The sequence below is a fragment of the Myxine glutinosa genome, chromosome 4, assembly GCF_964187855.1.
Source record: "Myxine glutinosa chromosome 4, kmMyxGlut1.1, whole genome shotgun sequence".
Taxonomy (NCBI): Eukaryota; Metazoa; Chordata; class Myxini; order Myxiniformes; family Myxinidae; genus Myxine; species Myxine glutinosa.
The window spans coordinates 122,319,542-122,346,357 of NC_136264.1; the positions used below are offsets into that span (position 1 = coordinate 122,319,542).

A 26,816-nucleotide genomic window follows, 5' to 3' on the forward strand; every position below is an offset into this window, starting at 1 on the left:
CACTGATAGGCCGGATCTGGATTTGGACCTGAACCAAAATCTAATTGGCTTGTTCTTGTCACCGAACCAACTCGTCCACTAAGTTTAGTCCATAACTCGTCCATTACTTTTTAAAATATCATTGCTCTATATCGCTTCACCCGATCTCTCAATGATGAATAATCACCTAAAAATTAAATAATTATCGTATCCGAATCCATATTCAGATCTTCACCAAAATCGAATCGATTTGTCCTTGTCACGCACCCAACCTGTCCAAGTTTCGTCCAAATCCGTCCATAACTTTTTGTGATATCATGCTATGTATCGGTTTTAGCCCTATCACTCAATGGTGAAGAATCACCTAAAAATTTTACTAGCCGGATCCGGATCTGGATCTTCACCAAAATTGAACAAAGTCTTCCTTGTCACACACCCAGCCTCTCCACCAAGTTTCGTCCAGATCTGTCCATAATTTTTTGAGATATCCTGCTATTTATCGTTGTTGGCCATATCTCCCAATGGTGAAGAATCACTTAAAAAATTCTTGTAGCCGGATCCGAATCCGGATCTTCACCAAATCTAATAATTTCGTCATTGTCACATATGCTACATCTCTGTCAAATTTTGTCTGAATCCGTCCACAACTTTTTAAGATATCTTGGTCACAGACAGACAGACAGACAGACAGGGGTGAAAATATCACCTCCATCCACATTTGGTGGCGGAGGTAATAATATTGCTTTGCTTACCATAATCATCAAGATAAGATGGTAAAGTGGTTGTTCGAGGTTCGAGGTCATTGTTCGAGGTCATTCTTGTTCGAGGTCATTCTGTTCGAATTCTGGATTTCAGTTTATTGTATGCTGATTGCTGCAACCTCTCAACTTTCTACCCTCCTTTTTCAGGATGCAAAGAAAGACGAGACTGCAAGGAAGGTTTATAAACATCTTGCGGCATTGCATGAGGTACACAATGCACTCCTTCACAAAAGCCCCTCATCTTTGTTTGTAAATCTCTTCTGTTGATTTCCAAGCTATGCATTTATTGCTGCCATACAACCCAAAGAAAGATTTATATTTGTGTTCCATGCTGAGTTAAATCTTGCACTATCCCACCAAAGGTCATGGGACACCCCTTTTCCGGTTGCGAGAAATGGCATGCATGTCTGATTTGCATAACAAGAAGAATCGGTGACAGCGCAACAAGTCAGGGAACACTCGCTTTGCTCAGTTTCAGAGAATTATGTCGAAGAGGAAGGAGTTGATGGAGTTAAAGCAAGGAATGACAATCTGCTGTCATAATGTGTTCTATCATCCAAGCAACCAAAAGTCAACCATGGGGAACAATATGAATTTGAAGATTATTGGCAAGACCAACCGTGACTGGAGACCATCAAAATTCATCTTGAGCAAAGAGAACACTGCAACTGATTTAGATGTATCAGACATTACTTTTTTATTGTAAGGCAGTTGCAGGAGAAGTACATGGAGAAGAGGAAGAAGTTGTTTCTTGGGTTTGTTGATCTGGAGAAAGCATTCGATAGGGTTCCACGCGAAGTAGTGACATGGGCATTGAGGAAGTTAGGAGTGGAGGAATGGTTGATCAGAGTAGTGATGGCAATATACGAGAGAGCACGCACAGCTGTAAGCACGAATGACGGGAACAGTGGTGAGTTTGAGGTGAAGGTGGGAGTGCATCAGGGGTCGGCACTAAGTCCACTACTATTTGTAGCTGTGATCGAGGTGCTGGCTCGGAACGTAAAGGAGGGTTTTCCGTGGGGGTTCTTGTATGCAGATAATCTGGTGTTGATTGCAGAACGTATGGATGGACTGAAGGAGAAGATGAACAAGTGGAAGGAATGTATGGAGATAAAAGGTCTGAAGGTGAATATCGGAAAGACGAAGGTGATGGCAAGTGGTAAAGCATGTGGTGAGGTGGAAAGAATTGGGAAGTGGCTGTGTGCTGTGTGCAGGAAGGGTGTCGGAGTGTACAATGTGCGCTGAGTGGGTTCATCAAAAATGTAGTGGTTTTAGCGGGTCATAAACCAGTGTGGCAGCTACATTCAAATGTAAGGTGTGCACAGAGGGAGCTGCAGATGGAGGAAATGTTGAGTTGGATCTTGGAGACGGCGTGAAGCTGAAAGGTGTGAAAACATTTTGCTACCTAGGAGACATGCTGAATGGAGAAGGTGGATCAGACTTGGCAATGGTTGCTAGAGTGAGATGTGCATGGAAGAAGTTTTAGGAACTGAGTGGCGTGCTGACGAGGAGGGGAGAGTCATTGAAGCTGAAGGGAAAGGTGTATGCTGCATGTGTGAGAAGTGTTATTATTTATGGGAGCGAGACATGGGTTATGAACGTAGAGCAGCAACGAAGGCTGGAAAGGGTGGAAATGCGAATGGTTCGGTGGATGTGCAGAGTATCGTTGAGAGAGAGGAAGACAAATGATGAATTGCAAAAGATGATGGGAATAGAGCCTGTGATGGATGCCGTGAAGAGAAACAGGTTGAGATGGTTTGGTCATGTGTTGAGGAAGGGTGAAAGTGACTGGTTGAGAAGAGTGATGGAAATGAATGTAGAAGGAAGTAGAGGATGGCAAAGACCGAGAAAGACTTGGCTCAAGATGGTGGAAGAAGAAATGTGGGCAAGGGGGGTTTAACAATGGGAGATACAGAAAATAGGACAAAATGGAGAAGATTGTCATGGGGCCTGCAAGGCTATCCCCCGCTCTAGCAGGGAAAATGGCCTTAAAATGCCTGTTGTAGACATTACTTTTTCATCTTATCATACTAATTTGGTATCATATGCAGCCTGTGGCTGCTGGTAGCGTCATTCTGGAGGCAGGGATGTGCCGCTGATGCAGTGGCCCTGTTACAGTGAGCAGGTACTCATTTTGCCAAGCTCGGAAAGATGACAGGCTGAGTGAGTCAACACACTTGGTGTTATATGAGCTGCACGACAGGGGCTCAAAATCCAAGACCCTAAGATCTCAAGCCAGCCACCATAGCCATTAGGCCAACACCAGGCTCATCATATTGTACTGTGATCATTTGACCAAAGGGTTGAGGAAGTCATTTGCATTGTAGGCAAACACGAGTACAGTTCGTCAAGCCATGCATTAACATGGAAAACCATGACAGAGCAGCTTCGCACGACTTTATTCATTGTCAACCCACAGAATATCATGACATTTTGCAACAGATATCACAGCATGGTATTGTGCAACAAATGGGTATTCTGGGCCTCAATTTGGTAACAGGTTTTGAAGTCTAGTGGTCGGTTCTGTTGGGTGTGTTGGGATACCAATTTTTTATGCAAGTGTCTAGGATCATGGAGCAGCTAGATGACCAAGGGCAGCAAGTTTACTGACTACCAAATGGTGTGGGAGGGGAGCAGGGGGTGGACATACACAAGGAGGAATGACATAAAAACCAATCGATGGCAATACCTTGGAGAGGAGCAGAATGGGAAATAATCAGCCTATGTACAAGGGATTACGGACGTGCATGGGTGAGCACTTGAGGTAGTGTTTGAAAGCGCTTATGGAGAGATAGTGTCAAAGTGTTGGACTTGCCAACATTGAATTTTTGGGCTCGACAACAATGACCACAAATTCAGAATGAATTGGAGGATGCACTGTGTGGAAAAAAACGGTGGTAGAATCCCATCTCCAAAATATCGAAAATTGTTAACACATGTTTGAGTAAGGGTCCATGCTAACTGTCATTAGGGTACAGAGGCTGTAAAAACATATCAAATGGCTGCATATGCTGGATTGTTGTACATTGTCAGCAAAATAGTTTCCCATGACTTGGTGGGAAAGCATGGAAAGCATGATCTTCTCGATTTCATTTCAATTCCTTTGCTGTGATCAATACTGTAGTCATATGCTCCATTATTCGAATATTGTTCTGTAGAATTGCGGGCAGCTTATTGATACGATTGAAGACACTGGTGCTGTGATGCGGGAAATACGAGATCTGGAAGAGCAGGTACGTTTTATTTGGCAAATGTCCTTTTGCCACAGCATTCCTGACAGGAAGGTGCAGAGGTATCGATCTCTGTCGTGTTTGGGTTTTATTCCCACTACTGTTTTGGTGCTTTACACCCAGGGAATTGCATGACAAGGTGCGCTCGCTGTCGCTTCAATTTTGTTTTCCTTTTTTTTTTTCTAAGCTATGAGTTGCTTCATCCCTCGGATGAAAGAGGTCTCAAAAGTTCAAAAACAGGCAATGTTTTTTTTTGCCCCCCCCTGCTGATTTATGTTGCCATGGCAACCATCTCAGTAACTTGGCTTGTGTACGTGATAATTCAAATACCATTCAAGATTTAGCTTTCATATTACACAGATCTAGTCCTCATATCACCCAAAAGGCAGGGGACCTAGAGTATCAGCTCCTGGTTGTTTTTGTGTTGATGCACAAGTCCCATGCTGCCTTTAACGCTCACTGTTTTTTTACAACATCTCAATGAAATGATCATGGGGTTGAGGTATAAATAAAAGAGCAATATACAGATGGAGAAAAGCTAAGCACAGGCTGCGTTTTGCTGGATCATGACAGTAACCGAGAAAATAATTCGGAAACTGACGTTTATCAAAAATAAAACCATATATTGGTAAAGTTTACATGCTTGACAAATAACTTGAAACAGAAACAAAACAGAGGTTTTGTTGATTTTTTTTTTTCTACCACTAAATGCGGATGTCTGTAATTGCACTTTTTACATGAAAACATATGCTTACTTTAGAAGGTGCTGCTGGCAACACATTGTGTGATGTAGGGCTCAAGGGCAGTGAATAATAACAGCATCCGATGATGTGACAATGAAATGAATGTTTCAAAAGGTCAATAATGTGCAAGCACCATAAAAACTAATGATTGCTGCAACCCTCCTTTTCAAACTGCTGAAGAAGCTACGGAAGAGAATCCAAAGGTAGTGCCATTCGTGGTGGAAAGCAGTTTGCAACTGTTCCAGAGTCTACACAGGAGGATTCAGTTTCTTCAATCGCAAGAATGTTTCAAGGGTGCTATATTCTATTTAAATCAGAACTCCTTGCTGGCCAGGGCAATGTGATTGCATTGTTTCACAAGTGAATCTGGCATTCATGAATACATGTCTTATGGATAGTGTGTGGATGTAAAAATGTCGAACAACAACACGATCCAAAATGTCCCTACGGTATTTTTTGCCTGTCAGGTTACCCTGTACAGTGACCAGGTCATGTTTACAACCATATGACAGGAGCCTGCCACGAAACGGAATGGACTCTACAATGTTCTTTGATGTTGAGGCCCCAAGTTCTACCACCAAACATGAGGTCCACCATTAGTTGCATGCAGGAGAAATCGACTCTCATTAGACCAATGGATCTTCCTCCACTGTATGAGATTCCACTGATGACGTGCCCTGCACAATGCCAAGCTCACTGATTTGTGTTCTAAGGTTGGAAGAGGGCATTTTGTTGGTCTATTGTTCTTGTAACCTGTAGTACGAATTCGGTTCCAGACAGTTCTTGTGGATAACCTCCAAGGAAGATTCACCGCATACTGCAACAGTGCTTGTGGCGAAATGAATACTGTCTTGTTTAATGCCCGTGCTGCAACTGTTAATAACGCGTTGGGTGAGGATCTGCAACACACCGAAGAAGTCGCTTCATGAATGGCTGGCTTAATGTCAATTTGGAGGTGATCGCACACCCAAGTGGAGGTGAGTGATCCTATTCTGAACATGGGTTAACCCCGTGCCAGTTATCAGGATTTTAACTTTATTTGTACCCACAGGGATTTTCCATTGTCGTTGAAATGAGTGAGGCATGGGACGCTGATTTTGCGGCATGCAAGCACAAATTAAGAAATAAGGATTCATTAAATAAAAGGACATGGGCACAAGACAAGAAAATGGCAGACCTAGTGAGATGGAGACAGACTATGAATGACGATAATCCATAATTATAAAGTAGGAATATCTATCCGTCCCCAAACTACTCCCTCAGTTTTGGGGCTAGCCCTGCCAAATATTCTGTGGAACCTTTTGGGGTCCCAGCGAGCTTCCTAAGGTGGGTGGAAGGTTTCATATATTTTCTTTTTCATTTTCATCTCAATATAATTATGATTTTGTTTTTTCGATCCATACGAAGTGTTTTGTTTCCGTCCTTGCTCAGTGGCAGATTAGTCTGCATTGGCCATGTAGAACGGCATTCATAGTCGTTTACTTCATGAGTGTTTGTGACATTGTATTTTGTTATATTGATGGTATGTTATTAATTTGTGCTTGGAATGATACTATTTGGAATGAAAATATAGCGAGATTGAGTTTAAAGGAGAATGAGAAAATGAGAGGGTGGGGAAGAAGGAAAGTTTTTTTTTTTTTTTTTTTTTTTTTTTTTTTTTCACCGATCGGAATGGAAGGCTGCGATGTTTATTCATCCCGGGTGGGTGATAATAGACTACGGATTTTTATGTTAAGAAAATAGGCCTTTTATGTTTTGAAAAGCGGAATTTTTTTTTTTTTATGTGAAAAAATCCCGAAATATTTTTTTCCCCCGTTTTATTCATTTTTTATTATTACCAAGTTTTTCAGAAATCAGTCAAAAAAAGAACAAAAAATGGTAAGCTTTTTCCTGCACAACATTAAGCACTCTGGGCTAGTAAACAGGTAAAAAATGACGTTCAGGTACCTTTATTGCAACCGCATTGTTTGATAAGTAGAGGACTAGAAGAAATTGACAAGACCCTTTTAGGAACGGTTAAAGTAGGTGTTTGAAATCATTATCTTGGTAATGTTCTCCTTGGTGAGGCAGTGTCGGCGGTCGGTGAGGACGTTTCTGTAGACGGAGAAGGACCTTTCCACGTCGACGCTGACGATGGGGCAGTACCTCAAGAGGGGGATGTCGGCAAGCTTGACTCCAGCCGGCACACCAACCTCAGATCCGTGCTGATCTCCATCCAGGATCAAAGCCACTGTCCTCAGCACACCAATGTCGGAATTATGCTGCAGCACCGCCTTGAACTTGGTGAGCAGGATCTCCTTACGGCAGCCTCGGATCTTTTCGAGCTCCTCATTGGCCTGATCAAGGAGCTGGAAGGCCTTGGCCAGCTCCATGCCGGCCTCCTCCAGCTGCTTAAGGATCTTCGGGATGAACGACACGTGGGCATTTAAGAAGACCAAACTGAGCTTGATGTCTGCCTTTCCGAACAGGTCCTTGGCACTCCGGATTGCCATCGCGTCGTCATCGTTCAGCTGGTCCACAATGTCCTTGACGGCCTCGAAGTGCTCGGCGTAAAACACCGCGGCGTCGATCCACGTACCCCACCGAGTCAGAATGGGCTCCGGGGGGAGAGAAAGATTGGGCTGCTGCTCCTTCCAAAGGACAACACGCGACGGTGCTTTGACGAACACCTTCTTCGTCATGGCAATCAGGTCGTTGACATCCTTGAACATTTCTCGGACTGTCTCGCAGACACGGTGGAGCGCGTGGGCAACGCAAGTCACATGCAGCAAGTCCGGGAAGAGTTCCTTCAGGACATGGCCGGCCTTGATCATATAGGCCGCGGCGTCGCTGACGAGGACCTTGAGGCACTCCGGCTTGAAATCAGGCCAAAGATAGCGCAGCGTGTCATTGACTGCGCGCACGATCTCCCCGGAGTTGGTCTTCTCCAGAAACATGCACTGGACGAGGTGGGGACGAAAGTACCCCTCCTTGGACAAGCGTCCCGCGATGATGTTGGCCACATATCGACCTGCCGAATCGGTCGTCTCGTCGACGGACAGCCAGATGGGCTGCTGTCCGAGGTCGGCACGGATTCCCGCCAAGGCCTCGTCATAGCACTTGTCGAGGTAGTGCTTTCGAATCCAGCTTTCATCGGGGATCTGGAGAGTGATGTGCTTCTCCAGGAACGACCGGAGGGCAGGGTTTTCCAATTTCGACCATGGGATGTCAGCGGCCAGCATGGCCTGGCACAGCTCCTGAGCCACGACGTCGCACTTGTGCCTCTTTCCGCCACCAAAGTCCTCCATGGTGGCTTGCGTGACCGTCCTCTTCTTCTTCAAGGCCAAGTTGCTCTTGTGGCGGTCTCCTCGGACATGTTGGGCCAGCTCAGACTTCTGCTTCGCCCGGAAAGTCTTTTCACAAGCTCGACAGAAAGCCGTGTCACTCGACACGTACTTGAAGGTGGCCCCATCGCCGCCGGCGTTGAATTCCTTCAGCCACTTATCACGAAGACCAGCACTCATCTTGATAGGAGACTTGTTCACACTTTGTGTACACTCTCTCACTGTAGTACACCGCCTCACTGCTGTACACGCTGGGGACGCAACGCACGCAAGTGGACGCAACGTTTTGTTTTTGAGATCGATCGCAGTTAAAAATTTCGAAAAAGTCCCTAATTTTTTTTAGCGTTGCCAGACATTTTCGACCAAAAAGGGCATTTTATTTTATTTTTCCCGAAAAAGGACGAAATTCTTTTTTTCTCCGAAAATAGCAAAAAAAATTTTTTGCGTGCAAAAAAGCCGTTTTATGTGAAAAAATATTTTTTGTTTTTTCACATAAAAATCCGATATGCAGTGATAATAATAGCTGTAGAAGACAGCTTGAATTATCATCAAGATGGGGCTTCTACTTTCTTCCTTGGGAGAATTCTTCTTCAATCATCTCACATCTGGTTGAGGAGAACTTGTGTTCATGGATTTTCGGCATTGGCGGTTTCACCCCACCAAATTTTCTGTGCAGCCTTTCGAGTCCCTGCACGTGTCCTAAAGTGTGTGGGAGTTTTCATAAAATTTGTCAAAGCATTTCATTTTTTAGATGTCGGGCTCCAACCCGTGCATAGCACGGGTACCTCGCGTGTTGATAAATAAGTCGACCCTTGTATTACAATAAACATCTAGTGGCCTGGACACACACTCACACATGTAATCTATCTATAATTCCAGTAATCTCTGTACGTACGTTTGTACGTCTGTACGTCTGTTTGTCTGTGACCGCTGTTTCTCGACAACCACGGGTCCGATATACTTTTAACTTGCCAGGTATATTGCTGGGGACCCGAGGATGTGCCTTTTCAAGGTTTCATATTAATCGGACAATTACTTACCGAGCTATGTCCAAAAAACGATTCAACCAATCAGAGAGCAGCGAACGATCGCGTGTGCCGAACGTGGAGGACACACTCTGCCTCGGATGGCACATTTGAGAGCGTATTCATTTATTTCACGTTTGCAAACTATGTTGGCGTTAAACTATGTTTTAAAACTAATAAAACCGAATTTGCGATTCATTCGCTTTCCTGCGCGTTTGTGCACGCGATGGCGATTTCTTTACCAAACTCCGGAAGCCGTTCGCTTTGGACCAAACCATTGCATGTAAATAGAGGGGGGGGATTGTCACCGTACTCGCAAGCCGTTCGCTTTGGACCAAACCATTTCATGTAAATAGAGGGGGGGGATATAATTTTAGATATAGATATAGTACGGGCAATGCCCTAGTCTATCTATAATTCCAGTAATCTCTGTGTGTCTGTGTGTGTGTGTGTGTGTTTGTCTGTGACCGCTGTTTCTCGACAACCACGGGTCCGATCTAATTGAAACTTGCCAGATATATTGCTGGGGACCTGAGGATGTGCCTTTTCAAGGTTTCATATTAATCGGAGAAGTAGTTACCGAGCTATGGCGATTTAGCCGTTCGCCGTTCGCTTTGGCTTTGCGAATGGACCAAACCATTTCATGTAAATAGAGGGGGGGGGGGGGGGGGTTCTGTGGTCGTTCGCTTTGGCTTTGCGAATGGACCAAACCATTTCATGTAAATAGAGGGGGGGGGATATAATTTTAGATATATATATAGTACGGGCACGCCCTAGTCATAACAAATCAGGAAAGGATTGTTAAACAAGCTCGAATGTTCTTGAGGGAACAGTCCAGAAAGCAAAGCAGGATAGGCCCGTATGGGCAGATATCTTGGCACAGCTGTTCAATACCTCAAAGCGTCCAAGGTGAAAAAGGAGCTTTGCACCACAGAGCATCCCAAGTGAAAGAGATAGAATGCCAACATATCAGGTCCTGAAAGGGCCCCCTTTTCTTTCTCCCAACTCTCCTTACCAGCGGGTCTGACAAATAGTGAGCTGCTTTGTTGCCCCAGTTTGAGGGTCCTTCAGGCAGCCCCACCCAGGTGATGACATTGACAGCACTGTTGGTGATGTCATGCCTTCAGGCCCATGCAGAGGCCAGAGATGGTGGAGGGGTGGGGCAGAGAGAAAGGGGCGACTATCGTGCCAGGCTTACTCCAGAGGAAGTTTGAGGTAATATTGCATTAAAGGCCCTACAATAGATTGTTCATGATTTTGTATCTTCAGACTAAGGGAATCAAAAACTTGAGGGTGGCTGAAATGGCCTGTTTCTATCGTAATCATTCCCCTCCATTTGGATGTAAATGAGGAAAAAACATATATCAGCTGCATACAGTCACGTGAAAAAGTAAGTACACCCCATGTAAAGTTTTGACTTTTTCAACATATATCAACATACAGCTATTTGATCTTCATTTCAACAATATTGATAGATAAAGGTGATATAATATAACAAATATCATGAAACATTTACATTTTGTAGTTCATTGTATAATTTAAATAAACATAAATGCAAATTTCACATGTGGAAAAAGTAAGTACACCCCTACATTTATCACTACTTCAAATACCTAAAATTAGAATCAGGTGTACCAGCTCAGGTGCAAATGATGAGAACATCGTTAGAGAGGATCTTGGAGGAACTTGTCTTATTTAAACCTCAGACATTTAGTTTGGTTTGCTCTTTGTTGTTGAAGTGTGCGGCGTCACCATGCCGAGATCAAAAGAGCTCTCTGAGGCCTTCAGAAAGAAGGTTATAGATGCCTACGAGTCTGGGAAGGGATTTAAAAAGATCTCCAAACAATTTGAAATCAATCATTCGACTGTCCGGAAGATCGTCTACAAGTGGAGAAGATTCCAAACAATTCCAACTTGTTCACGCCAGGCCACCCCAGCAAGTTCAGCCCGAGATCAGACGGCAAGATGCTGAAAGAAGTCTCTAAGAACCCCAGAATGTCATCACGTGACCTACAGGTTGCTCTTGCCACTGTTGATGTCAAAGTGCACGAGTCTACCATTAGAAAGAGGCTGCACAAATTTGATCTACATGGGAGGTGTGTCAGGAGGAAACCTTTGCTGTCCAGAAAGAACATCAGGGCAAGACTAAAGTTTGCCAATGAACACTTAGGCAAAGACCAGCACTTCTGGAACAATGTGTTCTGGACAGATGAGTCAAAGGTAGAGCTATTTGGCCACAGTACCAGAAGACATGTTTGGCAAAAACCAAAGACAGCATTTGACCACAAGAACCTGATACCAACTGTAAAGCATGGTGGTGGAAATATTATGGTTTGGGGCAGCTTTGCTGCATCAGGGCCTGGGCAGCTCACCATCATAGAATCCACGATGAATTCTTCATTGTACCAGAGGGTGCTTGAGGATAATGTGAGGCCATCTGTCGGAAAGTTGAAGCTCAACCGAAGGTGGACCTTGCAACATGACAATGAACCTAAGCATACCAGTAAATCCACCAAGGAATGGCTGAAAATAAAGAAATGGAGGGTTCTGGAATGGCCAAGTCAAAGCCCGGCTCTAAATCCCATCGAGATGTTGTGGGGGGATTTGAAACAAGCTGTGCATGCAAGAAACGCCTCGAACATCGCACAGCTGAAAGAATTCTGCATGGAGGAGTGGGCAAAAGTTTCTCCCAGTCGATGTCAGAGACTGGTAGACAGGTATAAGAAACGCCTACTTGAGGTTGTTTCTGCCAAAGGGGGCAATACCACCTATTAGAGCCAAGGGTGTACTTACTTTTTCCACATGCGAAATTTGCATTTATGTTTATTTAAATTATACAATGGACTAGAAAATGTAAATGTTTCATGATATTTGTTATATTATATCACCTTTATCTTTCAATATTGTTGAAATAAAGATCAAATAGCTGTTTGTTGAAATTTGTTGAAAAAGTCAAAACTTTACATGGGGTGTACTTACTTTTTCACGTGACTGTATATCATATATCATATATCAGCAATTATAACTGATATTATGTTCAATAAGGTGGTCATTTCTATGTTTTCTGACATGATGAATCCATTGGATACATCAGAGTGATGATTAAAGGTCAATTCCTTACTCCAATACCAAGGTCATCCCAAAAATATGCTATTTTAACCCTTGTTTTTTGTTCAATCAAATCCTTTATAAGTGTTGTGACAAAACATGTACATAAAAACGGCCTGTCATCAGCCTTAGTAACAACTCAGTCGTGGCCAAAAATATTGGCACCCTTGCACTTTTTTCAAATAACTCACAATTTTCTCTAAAAATAAGTTGAAATTGACGAAAGTATTTGGTATCCATAATTCTTTATTTCACTGTTAATATTACAGAACCTTTGTTTTTGATTCAGAACATAATATATCCTTTTAAATCAGAAAATAAATATCAATGGCATTGACAAAATGATTGACACCCGACACTTAATATTTGGTCGCACCGCCTTTGGACAAAATAACTGCAGTCAAGCACTTCCTATAGCCATGAAATAGCTTCCTACACCTCCCTACTGGCAGTTTGGCCCACTCTTCTTGTGCAAACTGCTCCAGTTCTCCCAGATTTGAAGGGTGCCTTCTGCCAACTGCTATTTTCAGATCTCCCGCTGGTGTTCAATGGGATCAAAACTTCAGAACATTCCAGCGTTTTGTCTTGAACCATTCCTGGGTGCTTTTTGAAGTGTGTTCGGGGTCATTGTCCTGCTGCAAGACCCATGACCTTCGACGGAGACCCAGCTTTCTGACACTGGGTTGAACATTGCGGTCCAAAATGCCTTGGTAATCTCCTGATTTCATGATGCCATGCACCCATTCAAGGCACCCAGTGCCTGAGGCAGCACTGCACCCCCAAAACATCACTGAGCCTCCTCCATGTTTGACTGGAGGGAAGGCGTTCTTTTATTTGAAGGCTTCATTTTGTTTTCTGTAAACAGAGATGATGTGGTTCACCAAAAAACTCTAATTTGGTCATCTGTCCAGAGGACGTTCTCCCAGAAGGATTTTGGCTTGTTCAGGTGTGTTTTGGAAAACTCCAGTCAGGCTTACTTATGTCTCTCTCAGCATTGGGATCCTCCATAGAACCCCCTTTCATTGAGTTGGCGCCGGATGGTGCGAGTTGAAACTGTCGTACCTTGTGTCTGAAGGTCATCTTGAATCTGTTTGGCAGTTGATCGAGGTGCTTCCTCCACCATTCGAACAATCCTTCGCTGCAATCTTCGATCAAGTTTTCTCTTGCAGCCACATTCAGGGAGGTTGACTACAGTGCCATGGGCCTTAAACTTCCTGATAACATTGCGTACGGTGAACACAGGAACATCATGGTCTCTGGAGATGGACTTGTAGCCTTGAGACTGTCCATACTTGGCTACAATCTTGTGTCTGACCTCAGACAATTCTCTGGTTTTCTTTCTTTTCTCCATGCTTATTGCGGCACACACAGTGACGCAAACCAGCAGCATGACTCCTTTTCTCTATTCAAACTGGTTGAATTAGTAATTTTTATATTGCAGGCACCTGCAACTCATCACAGGTGAGTTCAATTCCAAAGTAAAGGAGAATCACCTGCTTGAAATCTAATTATTTCTAACAACTTCTAAAAGGTGCCAACAATATTGTGCGGGCCATTTTAGGATTTCTGCATGGAATCAGGTAAGTTTTAGTAATTTTTTCAGCTTTTTTTGTTTTGTTCCACTGCAAACCAAAGAAATACATATGTGAATCCCAAAATATTTTTTAATTTCAACTATTTTCTTGAAGAAATGGTGCATTATTTGAAAAAAGTGCGAAGGTGCCAATATTTTTTGGGCACGACTATATGTATTAGGTATAGTTAAGACAATAATTCATCCATAATAATACGTACATGCTTTATGCTGTATATGACAGAAGTTTTTCAATGTTGTCAATTTCCTGCACCATATTACAAAGAAGCTCTTCAACTACCCTTCTCATTGTTCAGAAGTTCTATGGAAATCGTTTGCCTGTCAGCATATGAGCAACCCCTCCAATAGGACACTCCATGACATCTGACAGTCCAATATCTGCTATCAGGGCGCAGCATAGCTGTTAACATAGCGTCTGGATCGGATGGCTTCACATCGATCAATGGTGTGTAGACACGTGGTTGCGGGTCTTACTGGGTGAAGAATGTAGAATGAAAGAATGCTCCGATGTATCTGCTCCAGTGGATCAATTACTATTGAAGGTATTTATCACAATTAGGGATAGAACTGACTTCTTTGCTCGACTCGGTGACATATCTGGCTTTTTTGGCCCATCATGTCTCTGTACTGGCACATCGTCATCCATTTGTACAATCATTTCATCTTTCCTGATGTGCCATATTGTTTCTGCGAGCAGTGTTTAATTACCTCCGCCACCAAAGGTGGATGGAGGTTATGTGTTCACCCCTGTCTGTCTGTTTGATTGTCCATTTGTTTGTGAACAAGATATCTCAAAACGTTTTGGACGGATTCGGACGACATTTGGCAGAGATCTAGCGTATGTGACAAGGACGAAATTATTAGATTTTGGCATAGGCATAGTTTGACTTCTCTATTTTGGGGGGGGGGGGGGGGGGGCACAAGGGCTTAATATTAATAATGGGTAGCTAGGTCTGACTTCAAAAATTACTGTTTGTTCGTGTAGTTTAGTGTACGTGAAATCACAAATACAGTTTATGTTCATTATTGTTACTCACGTTTAAATATGGGATGTTTTTTATCTTGATTGTAAACTACTGAAAACAAGACCGGAAGTCTAACAGCAGCATAGCCGGGCTTGTGAGATATTTTTTTTAAACCACAAACACATATGATTAGCTTTTCAAACAGTCGCTAATGCTGTTCATAACATTAAACAAAGAAATTTGGAGGAATCCAGACATCCGTGAGGTAAGTTTTACTTACAGAACTGAGGGAAGATCTACTGTAATCTAGATTATACCCCACAAGGGTTGGGTACGTACCGTTTTGTTGGAAGAGACGTAACGCCGATGCTTTCCATATTTGATGGTCATTTTAGCAATCGGTTTGTTTGTGTTTCACACTGAATGAAAAACGTTGTGGACGAATCCGGACGAAATTTGGCAGAGATGTCGCGTATGTGAAAAGGACGAAGTTATTAGATTTTGGTGAAGATCCGGATTCGCATCCGGCTACTATAATTTTTGAAAGTGATTCTTCACCATTGTGAGATGGGGCCAAAAACGATACATAGCAGGATATCTCAAAAGGTTATGGACAGATGTGGACGAAACTTGGTGGACCGGTTGGGTGTCTGACAAGGACGATTCGATTCGATTTTGGTGAAGATCTGAATGTGGATTTGGATATGAGAATTATTTAATTTTTTAAATGATTCTTCACCATTGGGAGATAGGGCCAAAAACGAGACGTAGCAGGATATCTCAAAAAGTTGTGGATGGATTTGGATGAAACTTAGTGGACTGGTTGTGTGTGTGACAAGGATTAATCGATTCAATTTTGGTGAAGATTCGGATCCTGATCCAACTAGTAGAATTTTTAAAGTGATTCTTCACCATTGAGTGATATGGCCAACCAGGCGTTTTGTCTTGAACCATTCCTGGGTGCTTTTTGAAGTGTGTTCGGGGTCATTGTCCTGCTGCAAGACCCATGACCTTGTCATCCCTTACGATGGTACTTACTTTTTCCACATGCAAAATTTGCATTTATGTTTATTTAAATTATACAATGGACTACAAAATGTAAATGTTTCATGATATTTGTTATATTATGTCACCTTTATCTATCAATATTGTTGAAATGAAGATCAAATAGCTGTATGTTGAAATATGTTGAAAAAGTCAAAACTTTACATGGGGTGTACTTACTTTTTCACGTGACTGTATGGAGAAGTCTTTTTCTTGTGACTTGTTTTGATGCAATGGCTGCAGATTTGCGAAACCTCAACACTTCATCATATGAGCACACACCACCACACTTGTGTAACTGTTAACTTAGTTATTTGTCCTTAATCAGTACACTGATTGTTACTTGCAGTGGAGTTGGGCTTTTGCTGAGCAGACTTCTGATGTTGCAAATCATTGTCATCGGAAGTTTCTGAGTTGGTTTCTGAGTCTTTTGGTAAAAGTTTACCGGGAAGCTACGTCTTGGTTTGACTGGTGTATTATTTTGCCAAATCGGTGTCCATTCCATACTGGTATACATCTTTATGGAGAGGCATTTTCTTCGTGTCACTTTTCACTTGCTTCATCACTTATTTCATGACTTGTTTCAAGTCATCATCAGGAACCATATTGAACACATCTTTGGATTTGTTACGAAACACAAGTACACTTGAATGCCTATTGCTGTAAAAATGAGATCATCTGTGAAATGCATTGACACTGCAGTCAGTGAGGTTCTTATTGACATGATGATGCCTCCATAAATTTGGCACAGTTTGTGTATTTTCGAATAATTTATTTTCTGTGATTGATCAGCAACTATGTCAGAAACCAGTTTGTCATCAGCTGGATCTTTCATTGTTGGTGCATGAACTTCAGCAGCGCTCAACACTGCAATCTGTACCAATTTGGGTACATTAAATTTGGTCTCTGCAGTCGGTCATCCGTTGTGTGCAGGTCATTGACAGGTCCTTAAACTAAAACTGAATTAGGCCATTGATCTCCACGTGCATGACAATTTTTTTTTTTTTTTTTTTGTATACTGAATCGAGGCTCGTGAAGGAGCTAACATTTATTTCACAAACAAATCAACCAGACAAACAAAATATACAAAAAGAGGGAGCGGAAGACAAGATGGGGAGAGAAGGGGAAGCACACAACCACAACATTTGAGAGCAGGGAGAAGTGTGGGAGGGAGAGGGTTTGTGGGAGGAGGCGTGGGAAGGGGGGGGGGGGGGGGGAGAGGTATAAAACACAAGGGGACTGAAATTAGCGGGGGTAGAAAAGATCAAGGTTTTGGATGGGGGAGGATAAGAGATGGTGGTAAACAGCTGTTTTAAAGACCTGGAGGGTGCAGTGGGATTGAAGAGAGTGAGGGAGTTTGTTCCAGAGGCGGGAGAAAAGAGGAATGAAGGAGTGAAGGTGAGCAGAAAGTCTTGATTTTGGCAGTTTAACCATAAGAGGGTTGCAGGCAGATCTTGTGCGACCTGTAGGAATATTTGGGGGACAGAGCTCAGAGAGCTGGGGGGGCAAGCCCAGAGAGGAGTCGGTAGAAGACGGAAAGACCACCAACCTGCCTGCGGTGAGTGAGTGAAAGGCCCTTGGAGTTAGCTTCATCGCGGGAGATTCCAATGATTCTGAACGCTTTGGTTTCAACAGCGTGAAGACGAGCGAGGTGTGAGGCAGGAGCACCAGACCAGAGGGGAGAGCAGTATTCCATAGAGCTGCGGATGAAAGCCTTGTATGTGGTGAGGAGCTCAGGTGTGCCAAGGAAGGACTTCGCACGACGGAGGATGCCCAGTCGGCGACTGGCTTTGGAGGCCAGATTTGAAATGTGGTTTTCCCAGGAAAGATCATGGCAAATAGTGAGACCCAAAAGCTTGAGTGACAGAACTTCTTGGAGAGGATTATTCAGAAAGTGGATGGGAGGGTTGTCCAGTCGGTCTTTTCGGAGAGACATCATAAGAGTGTGAGATTTATCAGGATTGAAAGACATGTTCCATTTGTTTGCCCAGTCTGTGATTTTGTCCAGGTCTGCAGAGAGTGAGGAGGATGCAGACTGCCGATCTGAGGGATGAGGAATGGAGCGACAGAGAGTAGAGTCGTCAGCAAAGAGATAGAGAGGATTTTCAAGAGAGTCAGAGAGATCATTGTTGAAGACCAGAAAAATCACAGGGCCCAGAACACTACCATGGGGAACTCCAGCCTGAACAGGAAGAGGAGATGAGAGAAACCCATTCAGGGCCACACGTTGACTACAACCAGAGAGGAAGTCCGCCAGCCATGCGTGGAGATTTCCATGGATACCAAAGGAGGAGAGTGTGGTGAGCAGAGCAGGGTGCCAGACCATATCGAAGGCACGTGAAATGTCAAGGGAGACAGCTCTAATTTCCTGTTTGGCGTTGAGGACCTCCATCCATTGTTGAGAAAGCAGAAGCAGCATGTCTAGAGTAGAGTGACCAGGTCTGAAACCAAATTGATGATCAGAGATCAAGCCATTGGAGAAGAGGAAAGATTTCATATCTGAAGCAATGATGGATTCCATGACTTTGCTGATAATTGGGAGAAGGCTGATTGGTCTGTAGTTGCTGGGATCTGTTTTTGCACCTTTTTTGTGCAAAGCGGTGATGTTGGCTGATTTCCAAGCAGATGGCAGATGACCTTGAACAAAAGAGAGGGTGAAGAGAACAGAAAGAGGGAGTGAAAGAGCGGAAGAACATGATTTTAGGACCCGTGGGCTGATGCCGTCAGGACCAGTTGCAGAATCAGAGTCGAGGGTTCACAGAAACTTTTCCACCTTGTCAGGAGGAAAGGACACAGAGTCCAGGAGCAGCTGGGTACGACTGGGTATGGTGGGTACAGAGAGGGATGGGTTTAGAGGCAAACACAGAGTTGAGGCATTCAGCTTTTTCACGTGCGGAGTCGGCCGTTAAGCCGTTTGAGGTGAGGGAGGGGATGGAGGGGGAACAAACACCAGAAACAGATTTGACCAGACGCCACCAGGATTTGGAAGAGGGAGACAGATAAGAGAGTTCGGTCTTGAGAACGGTGAGATATTGTTTCCTGGCTCTCCTGAGGGTGGACACACACTTGTTTCGGGCTTTGTGAAAGGAAATGAGATTTCCTTCCGTTGGATTTGCTTTCCAGGAGACGAAAGCAAGTTGTTTCAGGGCAACAGCCTCACCACAAGATACCGTGTACCATGGACGGGAGGAAGGGTATGACAACTGAAGACGAGATGGGATAAATCTGTGCATGAGAGAGAGCAATTTACTTTGAAAGAATTCCCAGGATGAGTTGATGTCAGAGGCGGTAGAGATGGGAGACCAGTCGAGATGATTGATGGCTGCTTGAAGACCGTGCTAGTTGGCCTGAGTGAAATGCCAGACTCGTCGACGCTGAGGAGGCTCTCTGAGAATGGTCAGAGAGATGTCCACTTTGACAAGCACATGATCAGATGAGCCGATTGGAGCAGAAGAAGAGCAGCAGACATTTTCAGGGAAGTTAGTCATAACCAAGTCCAGAAGAGAAGATGCTCCGTTGACTGAGATCCGGGTCGGGAAATTGACAGATTGTGTCAGTCCCAGTGAGTCGCAGAAGTCCTTTGCTGAAGAGCCATGGCTGGTGAGAGAGGTACCCACACCCAGCCAACTGGCATGGTGACGATTGAAATCACCACATATGAGGAAGAGAGAGTTGGGATGGGTCGATAGAAGTTGGTCCATATTATCAGACAGCGAGATGTAGATGGAGTCATCACTGTTTGGTGGACGGTACAACACACATATGAACAAAAGGTGGGAGCGAAGGGGAAGCTGTAGCCAAAGGTATTCCTGGGGGTGAGGTGGAGAGAGGGCAGTGGGGGGCGAGTGAGGAAGAGAGTTTTTTTATAAAGATAGCAACCCCACCTCCAGGACGAGGCTCAGGTCTATCATACCGGAGGAGGGAGTAACCTGGGAGAGATACCAAGGCATCAGAGACATCATGAAGGAGGAAAGTTTCTGTAAAGTATTGCTGCTTGTCCAGTATTGCTGTTTTGAATGGTTTATGGTGGCCATGGTCAGCAGTTCTACATAAGACTACTCGCTTCCGATGATTCGGATTCTTCTTATCTGGTTCACACGGATCTCCACAAAACCAGCAGCGTTTCAAAATAGCCAAGGTCACAGCGACATTGACGTTGAGATGGTGGGGAATTGGAACGAGCTTCTAATTTCTATCATCTTTTCAGGTGTGACTTTGAAGCATAGAAACACCGTTTTGTGATGGTGTACCTGAAATTTGGATCATCAGAGAAGTTCCTGTCAATATCCACATGCAAACAATAATCTCTAAGTTTGCTTGCTTGCTTTGATGATACTTGATATCCGTCGATGTGTGCAAACTGATATTGGCCTACTAGGATTACTGCAGGCACAACTTTGCTGAATAATAATAATAATAATAATAATAATAATGCATTTATTTTATATAGCGCTTTTCAGGAAGCCCAAAGACGCTTTGACAGAGTGCAAAACATAATGCATAGCAAAACATAAAAACAATTGCAAAAAAGAAGAATCAATAGGGAAATATTCAAAGCACAAAGGAGGGAGAAGGAGAGGAGATAGTCAGGGGTTAGATGCTGTGGGTTAAATGTTGAATGCAGTGTTGAACAGGTGGGACTTGAGTGATGTTTTGAATGTGGTGAGTGAGGAGGAGTCTCTGATGGTGTGAGGTAGCGAGTTCCAGAGGGTGGGAGCAGCGATGGAGAAGGCCCTGTCCCCCCAGGATCTAAATTTGGTCCGGATGGGGGGGGGGGGGGGGGGGGTCAGGAGGTTGGTACCAGCAGAGCGGAGGTTGCGGGTGGGAGTGTGTCTGGAGAGGAGGTCAGCCAGGTAGGATGGGGCCAGGTTATGGAGGGCTTTGTAGGTCAAGAGGAGGATTTTGTACTGGATTCTCTGGGAGATGGGGAGCCAGTGAAGCTTGTAAAGGATGGGGGTGATGTGGTCACGGGTCCGGGAATGGGTGAGTAGACGGGCAGCGGAGTTCTGAATGTATTGGAGTTTATTGGTGATTGTTGAGGGTGAACCATAAAGGAGGCTATTGCAGTAGTCCAGACGGGAAGTGATGAAGGCGTGGATGAGGGTTTCTGCAGCCACGGAGGAGAGGGATGGACGGAGACGGGCGATGTTTTTCAGGTGAAAGAAGGCTGTCTTTGTGATCTGTTTAGTGTATTTATCGAAGGAGAGGGTTTGGTCAAAGATGATGCCAAGATTCCGGATGTGAGGGGAGGTGGATACTGGGAAACCGTCGATGTTGAGGGCAAAGTTATGGGTGGACTTGGTGAGCGTTTTTGGGCCAATGATGATTATTTCAGATTTATCACAGTTAAGTTTGAGGAAGTTGATTTGAAGCCAGGATTTTATTTCAGTGATGCAGTTTGTCAGGATAGAGTGGGTGGCGGTGGAGATGGACTTGGTGGAGATGAAAAGCTGGATGTCATCGGCGAAGCAGTGGAATTAGAGACCATGACGGCGGATTAAGTGACCGAGGGGGGACAGGTAAAGGATGAAGAGGAGGGGGCCAAGAACTGAACCTTGGGGGACACCTTGGGGGAGGGGAGCAGTGGGGGATTTGCAGTTATTGATGGAGATGAACTGACGTCTGTCAGAGAGGTATGATTTAATCCAAGAGAGGGCAGTGCCGGTAATGTTAAAGGTGGTTTCAAGTCGGGTGAGGAGGATGGTGTGATCGATGGTGTCAAAGGCGGCCCTGAGGTCGAGGAGGATGAGAATGTTGAGGTTGCCAGCGTCAGAGGAGAGGAGAAGGTCGTTGGTGATTTTGAGGAGAGCAGTTGACAATGATCAATGAATACACACTATATACTTGTTTTCGGGAAATATAGAAAGCAAACAGTTGACAATGTGAGGGGCATTACTCACTGGAACACACTTTTAACTACACTTGACCTCTTTAATGGGCACAATTATTCCCATATTATTGTGGCGCTGGTCGGGGGAAGCTTGGCCCAAGTCTTTCACGAACCAGCTTGCGAGGCCTGAAGTTTTACAAAGGTTAGGGCAGGAATTTGGAATATATCCAGGGTACCGGCGATAGCTCGCCTACTCATGCCGAAGGACACCATGGGATCTTTAACGTACACCAACTAATGCCGGCAAACGGGACGCCAATGTTTAAAGTTCATCTGAGGGATATGTTCAATCATGGGGAACAATAGCTTTGTCGAACAACAACATTGATGAATCACACATTGATGAATCAGTCTGCCTGTAAAACACCGGGATGACAAATTTATAGCTGCGTTTATATTGAAACCCAGGCTAGGCAGCTTGGAGGCATATACCTTGACTATACATGACTATAATATGTTATTGAAGTCTGGAGTCCAACCTTTCATTTTGGTCCTAAGAATAAATAGAAAATGTGTAATTTATGCAAACATGATTATTTCATTATTCTGTCAGTAAAGTACACAATCGCAGCCTCATGTCCCATTGGGATGAAGAGGATAAGCAAATAAGTAAAGCACACAATCAATGTACTATGCATACACACACGCACGCACGCACGCACGCACACACACACACACACACACACACACCCCTACATAAGGCATACACATATACATTATATACATGTAAGTACTGTCAAGTCCATAGCATATGAAGACCAGCCTTGGACAGATAGCCGAATGTTGCTTTAACTCTGAGGCGTATTTTGAAACTTGGCAGGATTATCTTTGGCGCGCACGGGTGAGACCCGAATCCTTATCGGATGGCCGCCACGGGGTTTAATGACTCTAACCCACAAACAAGTAAACGGACACGACAAGGAAGTAAAACACAACAAATAATTAATTTCATGAAAATAATGCAAGGATAACAAAACGAAAGGTAAAGTAAAACTAATTTCTATATTGAGACGCCTCCACTCAGACTCGTATACAAACGAGGGGAAAACGAAAGTAAAAATAAATAATGTTTCTGCCGGCCGGTACTTAACTCTGGTCTCTGCGAGCACTTGATGGGGTCGCCTCGAACCACCATGTGGGAAACGCACAAGATGGCCCGAAGTCGCTCCCCACGACATCACTAACGTGAGGCAACTCGTGCAGGCAGTCATCATTCACTCTCCTCTCCGTTGAAAGTGCTACGAGCTCCCCGAACCGTCACCTTATTGCTCCTTACGACGGGAGTTGTCCACAAAAACTCCCCCCACAGTGCCAATGTTTCTCTCAGGCATACACGGCACGAAGCGCAGCCGTCACGAAGTCAGTTTGAGAGAGAGCCAAAAATGCGCCCGCTCGCCACACAACCCAGGACCAAGAGAGAGAGAGAGAGAGAGGGGGAAAGGGTGCACCCTCCTTTGTCCCTTGCTGACGTCACTTCCCGATCAATCCTGACGTCCCATTACATCATCCCATGGCTCTTTAACCAGTCACGAAGTTAGGGGCATGGTTTCTCCACTACGAGTCATCAAGGCGGAGTCGAGCCGCCGTTCAGGAATGTTTGGATGACGTTGGAGGTCGTGGGGTGGGGTTACTTGCCCGTTGGAATGTGCTGTGTTTCTGTTGGGCTTGTCTGTGTTGTAGCAATGGAGCCGATTGCATGGCTAGCTGAGTTTTGATGAAATGAAACAGAAGGGAAAAACCACAGGGGCAATTACACACTGGGGAAATTAACCTCATAGACCTACCTAATTTGCATAGCTCCACACCTCGTATGGAGACACATATACGATATTATTCTATACAGATTCCCCACTTATTACATGGAGATTCTTCTTCTTCACGTCATACCGTCCATGCTAAACTATACATTCCTGACTTCACTCAGGTATTTCATCTTTATCCCCACAAAACGTTACAGTACTATTTAGTGTGTATGCGTGTATAAACCTTGGGATTTGATCTTCATTTTCTTAAAATTTCATTAAAATGTGGTTTGACCTTGGTATTGGAGTGAGAAAATGACCTTTAATCATGACTGCAATGTGTTCAATGGATTCCTCATGTCAGAAAACATAGAAACCTTATCTGTCTCCCTCTTCCAAATCCTGGTGGCATCTGGTCAAATCTGTTTCTGGTGTTTGTTCCCCCTCCATCCCCTCTGTCGGAGAATTTGTAGCTGAGAGACTCAGGACTCCAATGACCGGACACAGGTTTACAAAAGGTCTGGTTTATTAACTGGTTATTCACTTCATTCCATTTACCAAATAATACCGCATAATATAATGGATCAGGTTAACTCTTTTCCAATGGTCCTTCTCGTTCGGCTGATCTTCCTCCGCCACTCCCGTTGGTCAGAGCTCTTGGTAGCAAGTCCTGTCGACTCCACGTTTGCTCTCGTTTATATGGACAAACTGGACTTAATCCCCTCTCCGCTAATGCCCCGAGGTCATGCATGTACCAAGTCCTGGTATCAGCTCGCTCCCCTCCTGTTGTGAGTTCCGTTTACCAAACGATAGGGGGGTGCTTCAGCCAGGGGCTGTGACCAGGTGGACAAGAGATTATCATGTTCGGGCGCATTCCTGACTCATTTACAAACTCGTCTTTCACAGAGTTTGCATGTAAAATGTATCTGCTTTGTTACCAGGTTAATTAATAAGTTACCAGTGCCAATTAATAAGTTACACTGAGTTACACTTCCACAATTCCCTCATCTTTTTGTTTTTTGTTTATATTAACCATTAATCTAAACATCAATATAAGTAAACAATCAATCACTACAAGTAAACATCATTACAAGTATAAGTAAATAATCAATCACTACAAGTAAACATCATTACAAGTATAAGTAAATAATCAATCACTTTGGTAATCAAATTCCCTTGGGCATACACCGTCATCCTGCAAGAATCACAAAACATTTCGTTGGTCATTGACTCCTTCCATATTGTTCAATCTATTGCATTTGCATCACAAATATATTTTCAAAACAACACTTCACCATCACCAAGATACAACAATTTCACTTCATTTTCAAGTTTTGTAAAGCATCTGCACCATCTGGCAAAAACGTTTGCCTCCACACAAATGTTGACTTTGTTTGAAAGGAAGGGCTGATCACTTGTGTTTGAATCCTGGTATGAAACATTTTCTCCTTATGTCTTCATAGCTCCTGCACTACTTCGTGTAGGATTTCGCTGTTGTGGTAACATTGCGGAGTCATAGACTGACCCTGCTCTCCTTGTAGCATTCTTGCCACTTTTTGAGTAATTCCTGAACAAGGCCTTCACCCAGTTGTAGTCGACTTGCCTCCTCCCTCATTGTGAGTGGGCAGCAAGTATTGGTGTGACGTTGATTGGCCAGCAAGATGTGGAACAGGGATGCCGGATGCATCCGCACTGATGTTGGGACCATGGTGTTCAGGTCATTCATGGTCCTTACCAGGAGCAACCAGCAGAATCGTGCACAGCTGTTGTGACAAGGGCACAGCCGTTTTTTGCAGCTCCATGCTGGTTCCCCGGACGTTGGTGAAGTAATAACATATGTCCCCGCATTTCACAGAGGTTGCAGGTAAAATGTCGTTGTCCTGCCACTTCTGATGTGGTGAATGTTCGAAGCCTTCGAACAAGAGTAAGTGATCGCCTTTCTTTCATATGTTGCAGTGTGATCCAGGCAAATGGTCACATAAATTTCCTTGGTGAAGGTAAGCATTCATCTCCAAGTTACACGGGAGAATGTCTTCATCATTCTTTGAGAAAGAGGGTGTATGCCACGATTAACTTCATTTTTTAGCCACAAATTTTCTTTCTCGAACTTTTTCCCAATTCCGTTAGCAATCCCTCCAAAATGTGATCTCGTCTTATCCTTATGCTCAGTCACATCTGAATCTGCTTTCCGCACACACTGAATCAGATAGGGTACATCTTACCATGAAATCAGCATAATCATGTATATCTTCCGACAGTTTCACATTCAACAATTTGTTGTTTTTCCTTAACACAAAAGTTATATTCATTTATATGCGTCACACAAATAATATTCAATCAGGTATGTATTTTATTACTAAACTAAGAATAGCATTGTATATGATTACAATCACAAACGGGAATACCTAATTCCCAACAACAATTTTTTTCAAACCAACAAATTAAACATAATGTATTATTACCATAATTCCTCTCCACTTTTTTCTTTTCCCTCTTTTTCCTAACAGTGTGTCACTCGTGGTGATATGAGTTCACTGATATTGTAATTGACACAACTCATAACATTGTCGTTATGCCATTATCTTAATTCTACTGTTTCATTTGCAACATCACTTGATTTAATCTTTTAATCTCAGTATTTATTCATATCATCATAACAATCTTTCTATTTTAGGTCCATATTTGTTTCTATTCTTATCAACCTCCTACGGTTTATCAATTTGTTCCAAAACACTGCAACCAAAGGTTTTAACCAAAGCTCTACCAAACTATTTCCAATTTGAACTCAAAATGCTAATTAAACAACAATTCAAAGAATTAACTTCAATGGGTCAACAAACTCATTTTATAAACAGATCTAATTTTCCCATCCAATAATTTTCCTTGCCAAATGTCATATTGCAACACTTTAATAAACCTTCGAAAAATGTCTCCCAAATCAATAAATTCCCTTTTTACTTCCCAAATACTCATCTGTAAATTACATATTCAATTACAGTTTTTTCCCTATTTGTTCGGCCTAAATGGCCACTGAAGTGGCTGCCAACATGCAGTACCGTTTTATCTACCAAGCAAGTATTCGTCCACATAAGATCTCTACCAAAATGTTGTTTGTAAAAACAAATCTGGGATTTCTGATTACATGGATGCACACTCTCAGGACATTTCAGGCTGCTTGTTAACAATCCACTACGATTAATTAATTTCTTTACCCACAATCAAATAATTAGTACAAATTGAGGATATTATCCCTATCACATTAATTTATAGATTCATTATGTTGGATCTAAATTTTCTCCCACTGCTGCAAGGAAGAACAATAGCTCTAATAAGTCTTTGTAATATCTCACTTCATTTACCCAGCATCGAAGAATTTATTTACTATCCATTCCCATCTGTTAACCAGTGACTT

The 26,816-nt window shown here is 43.5% G+C and overlaps 1 protein-coding gene across 9 annotated transcripts in view; it reads left to right on the forward strand.

Annotated features, from left to right (window-relative positions):
- CCDC22 (CCC complex scaffolding subunit CCDC22) overlaps positions 1-26,816 on the forward strand; it is a 101,404-nt gene that overhangs the window by 57,062 nt on the left and 17,526 nt on the right. For all 9 annotated transcript variants that reach the window (XM_078776368.1, XM_078776367.1, XM_068113307.2 and 6 more), the window contains 2 exons: positions 888-947; positions 3,899-3,973. In XM_078776368.1, coding sequence (XP_078632494.1) covers positions 888-947; positions 3,899-3,973 — 135 coding nt within the window. The remainder of the gene's footprint in view (positions 1-887; positions 948-3,898; positions 3,974-26,816) is intronic.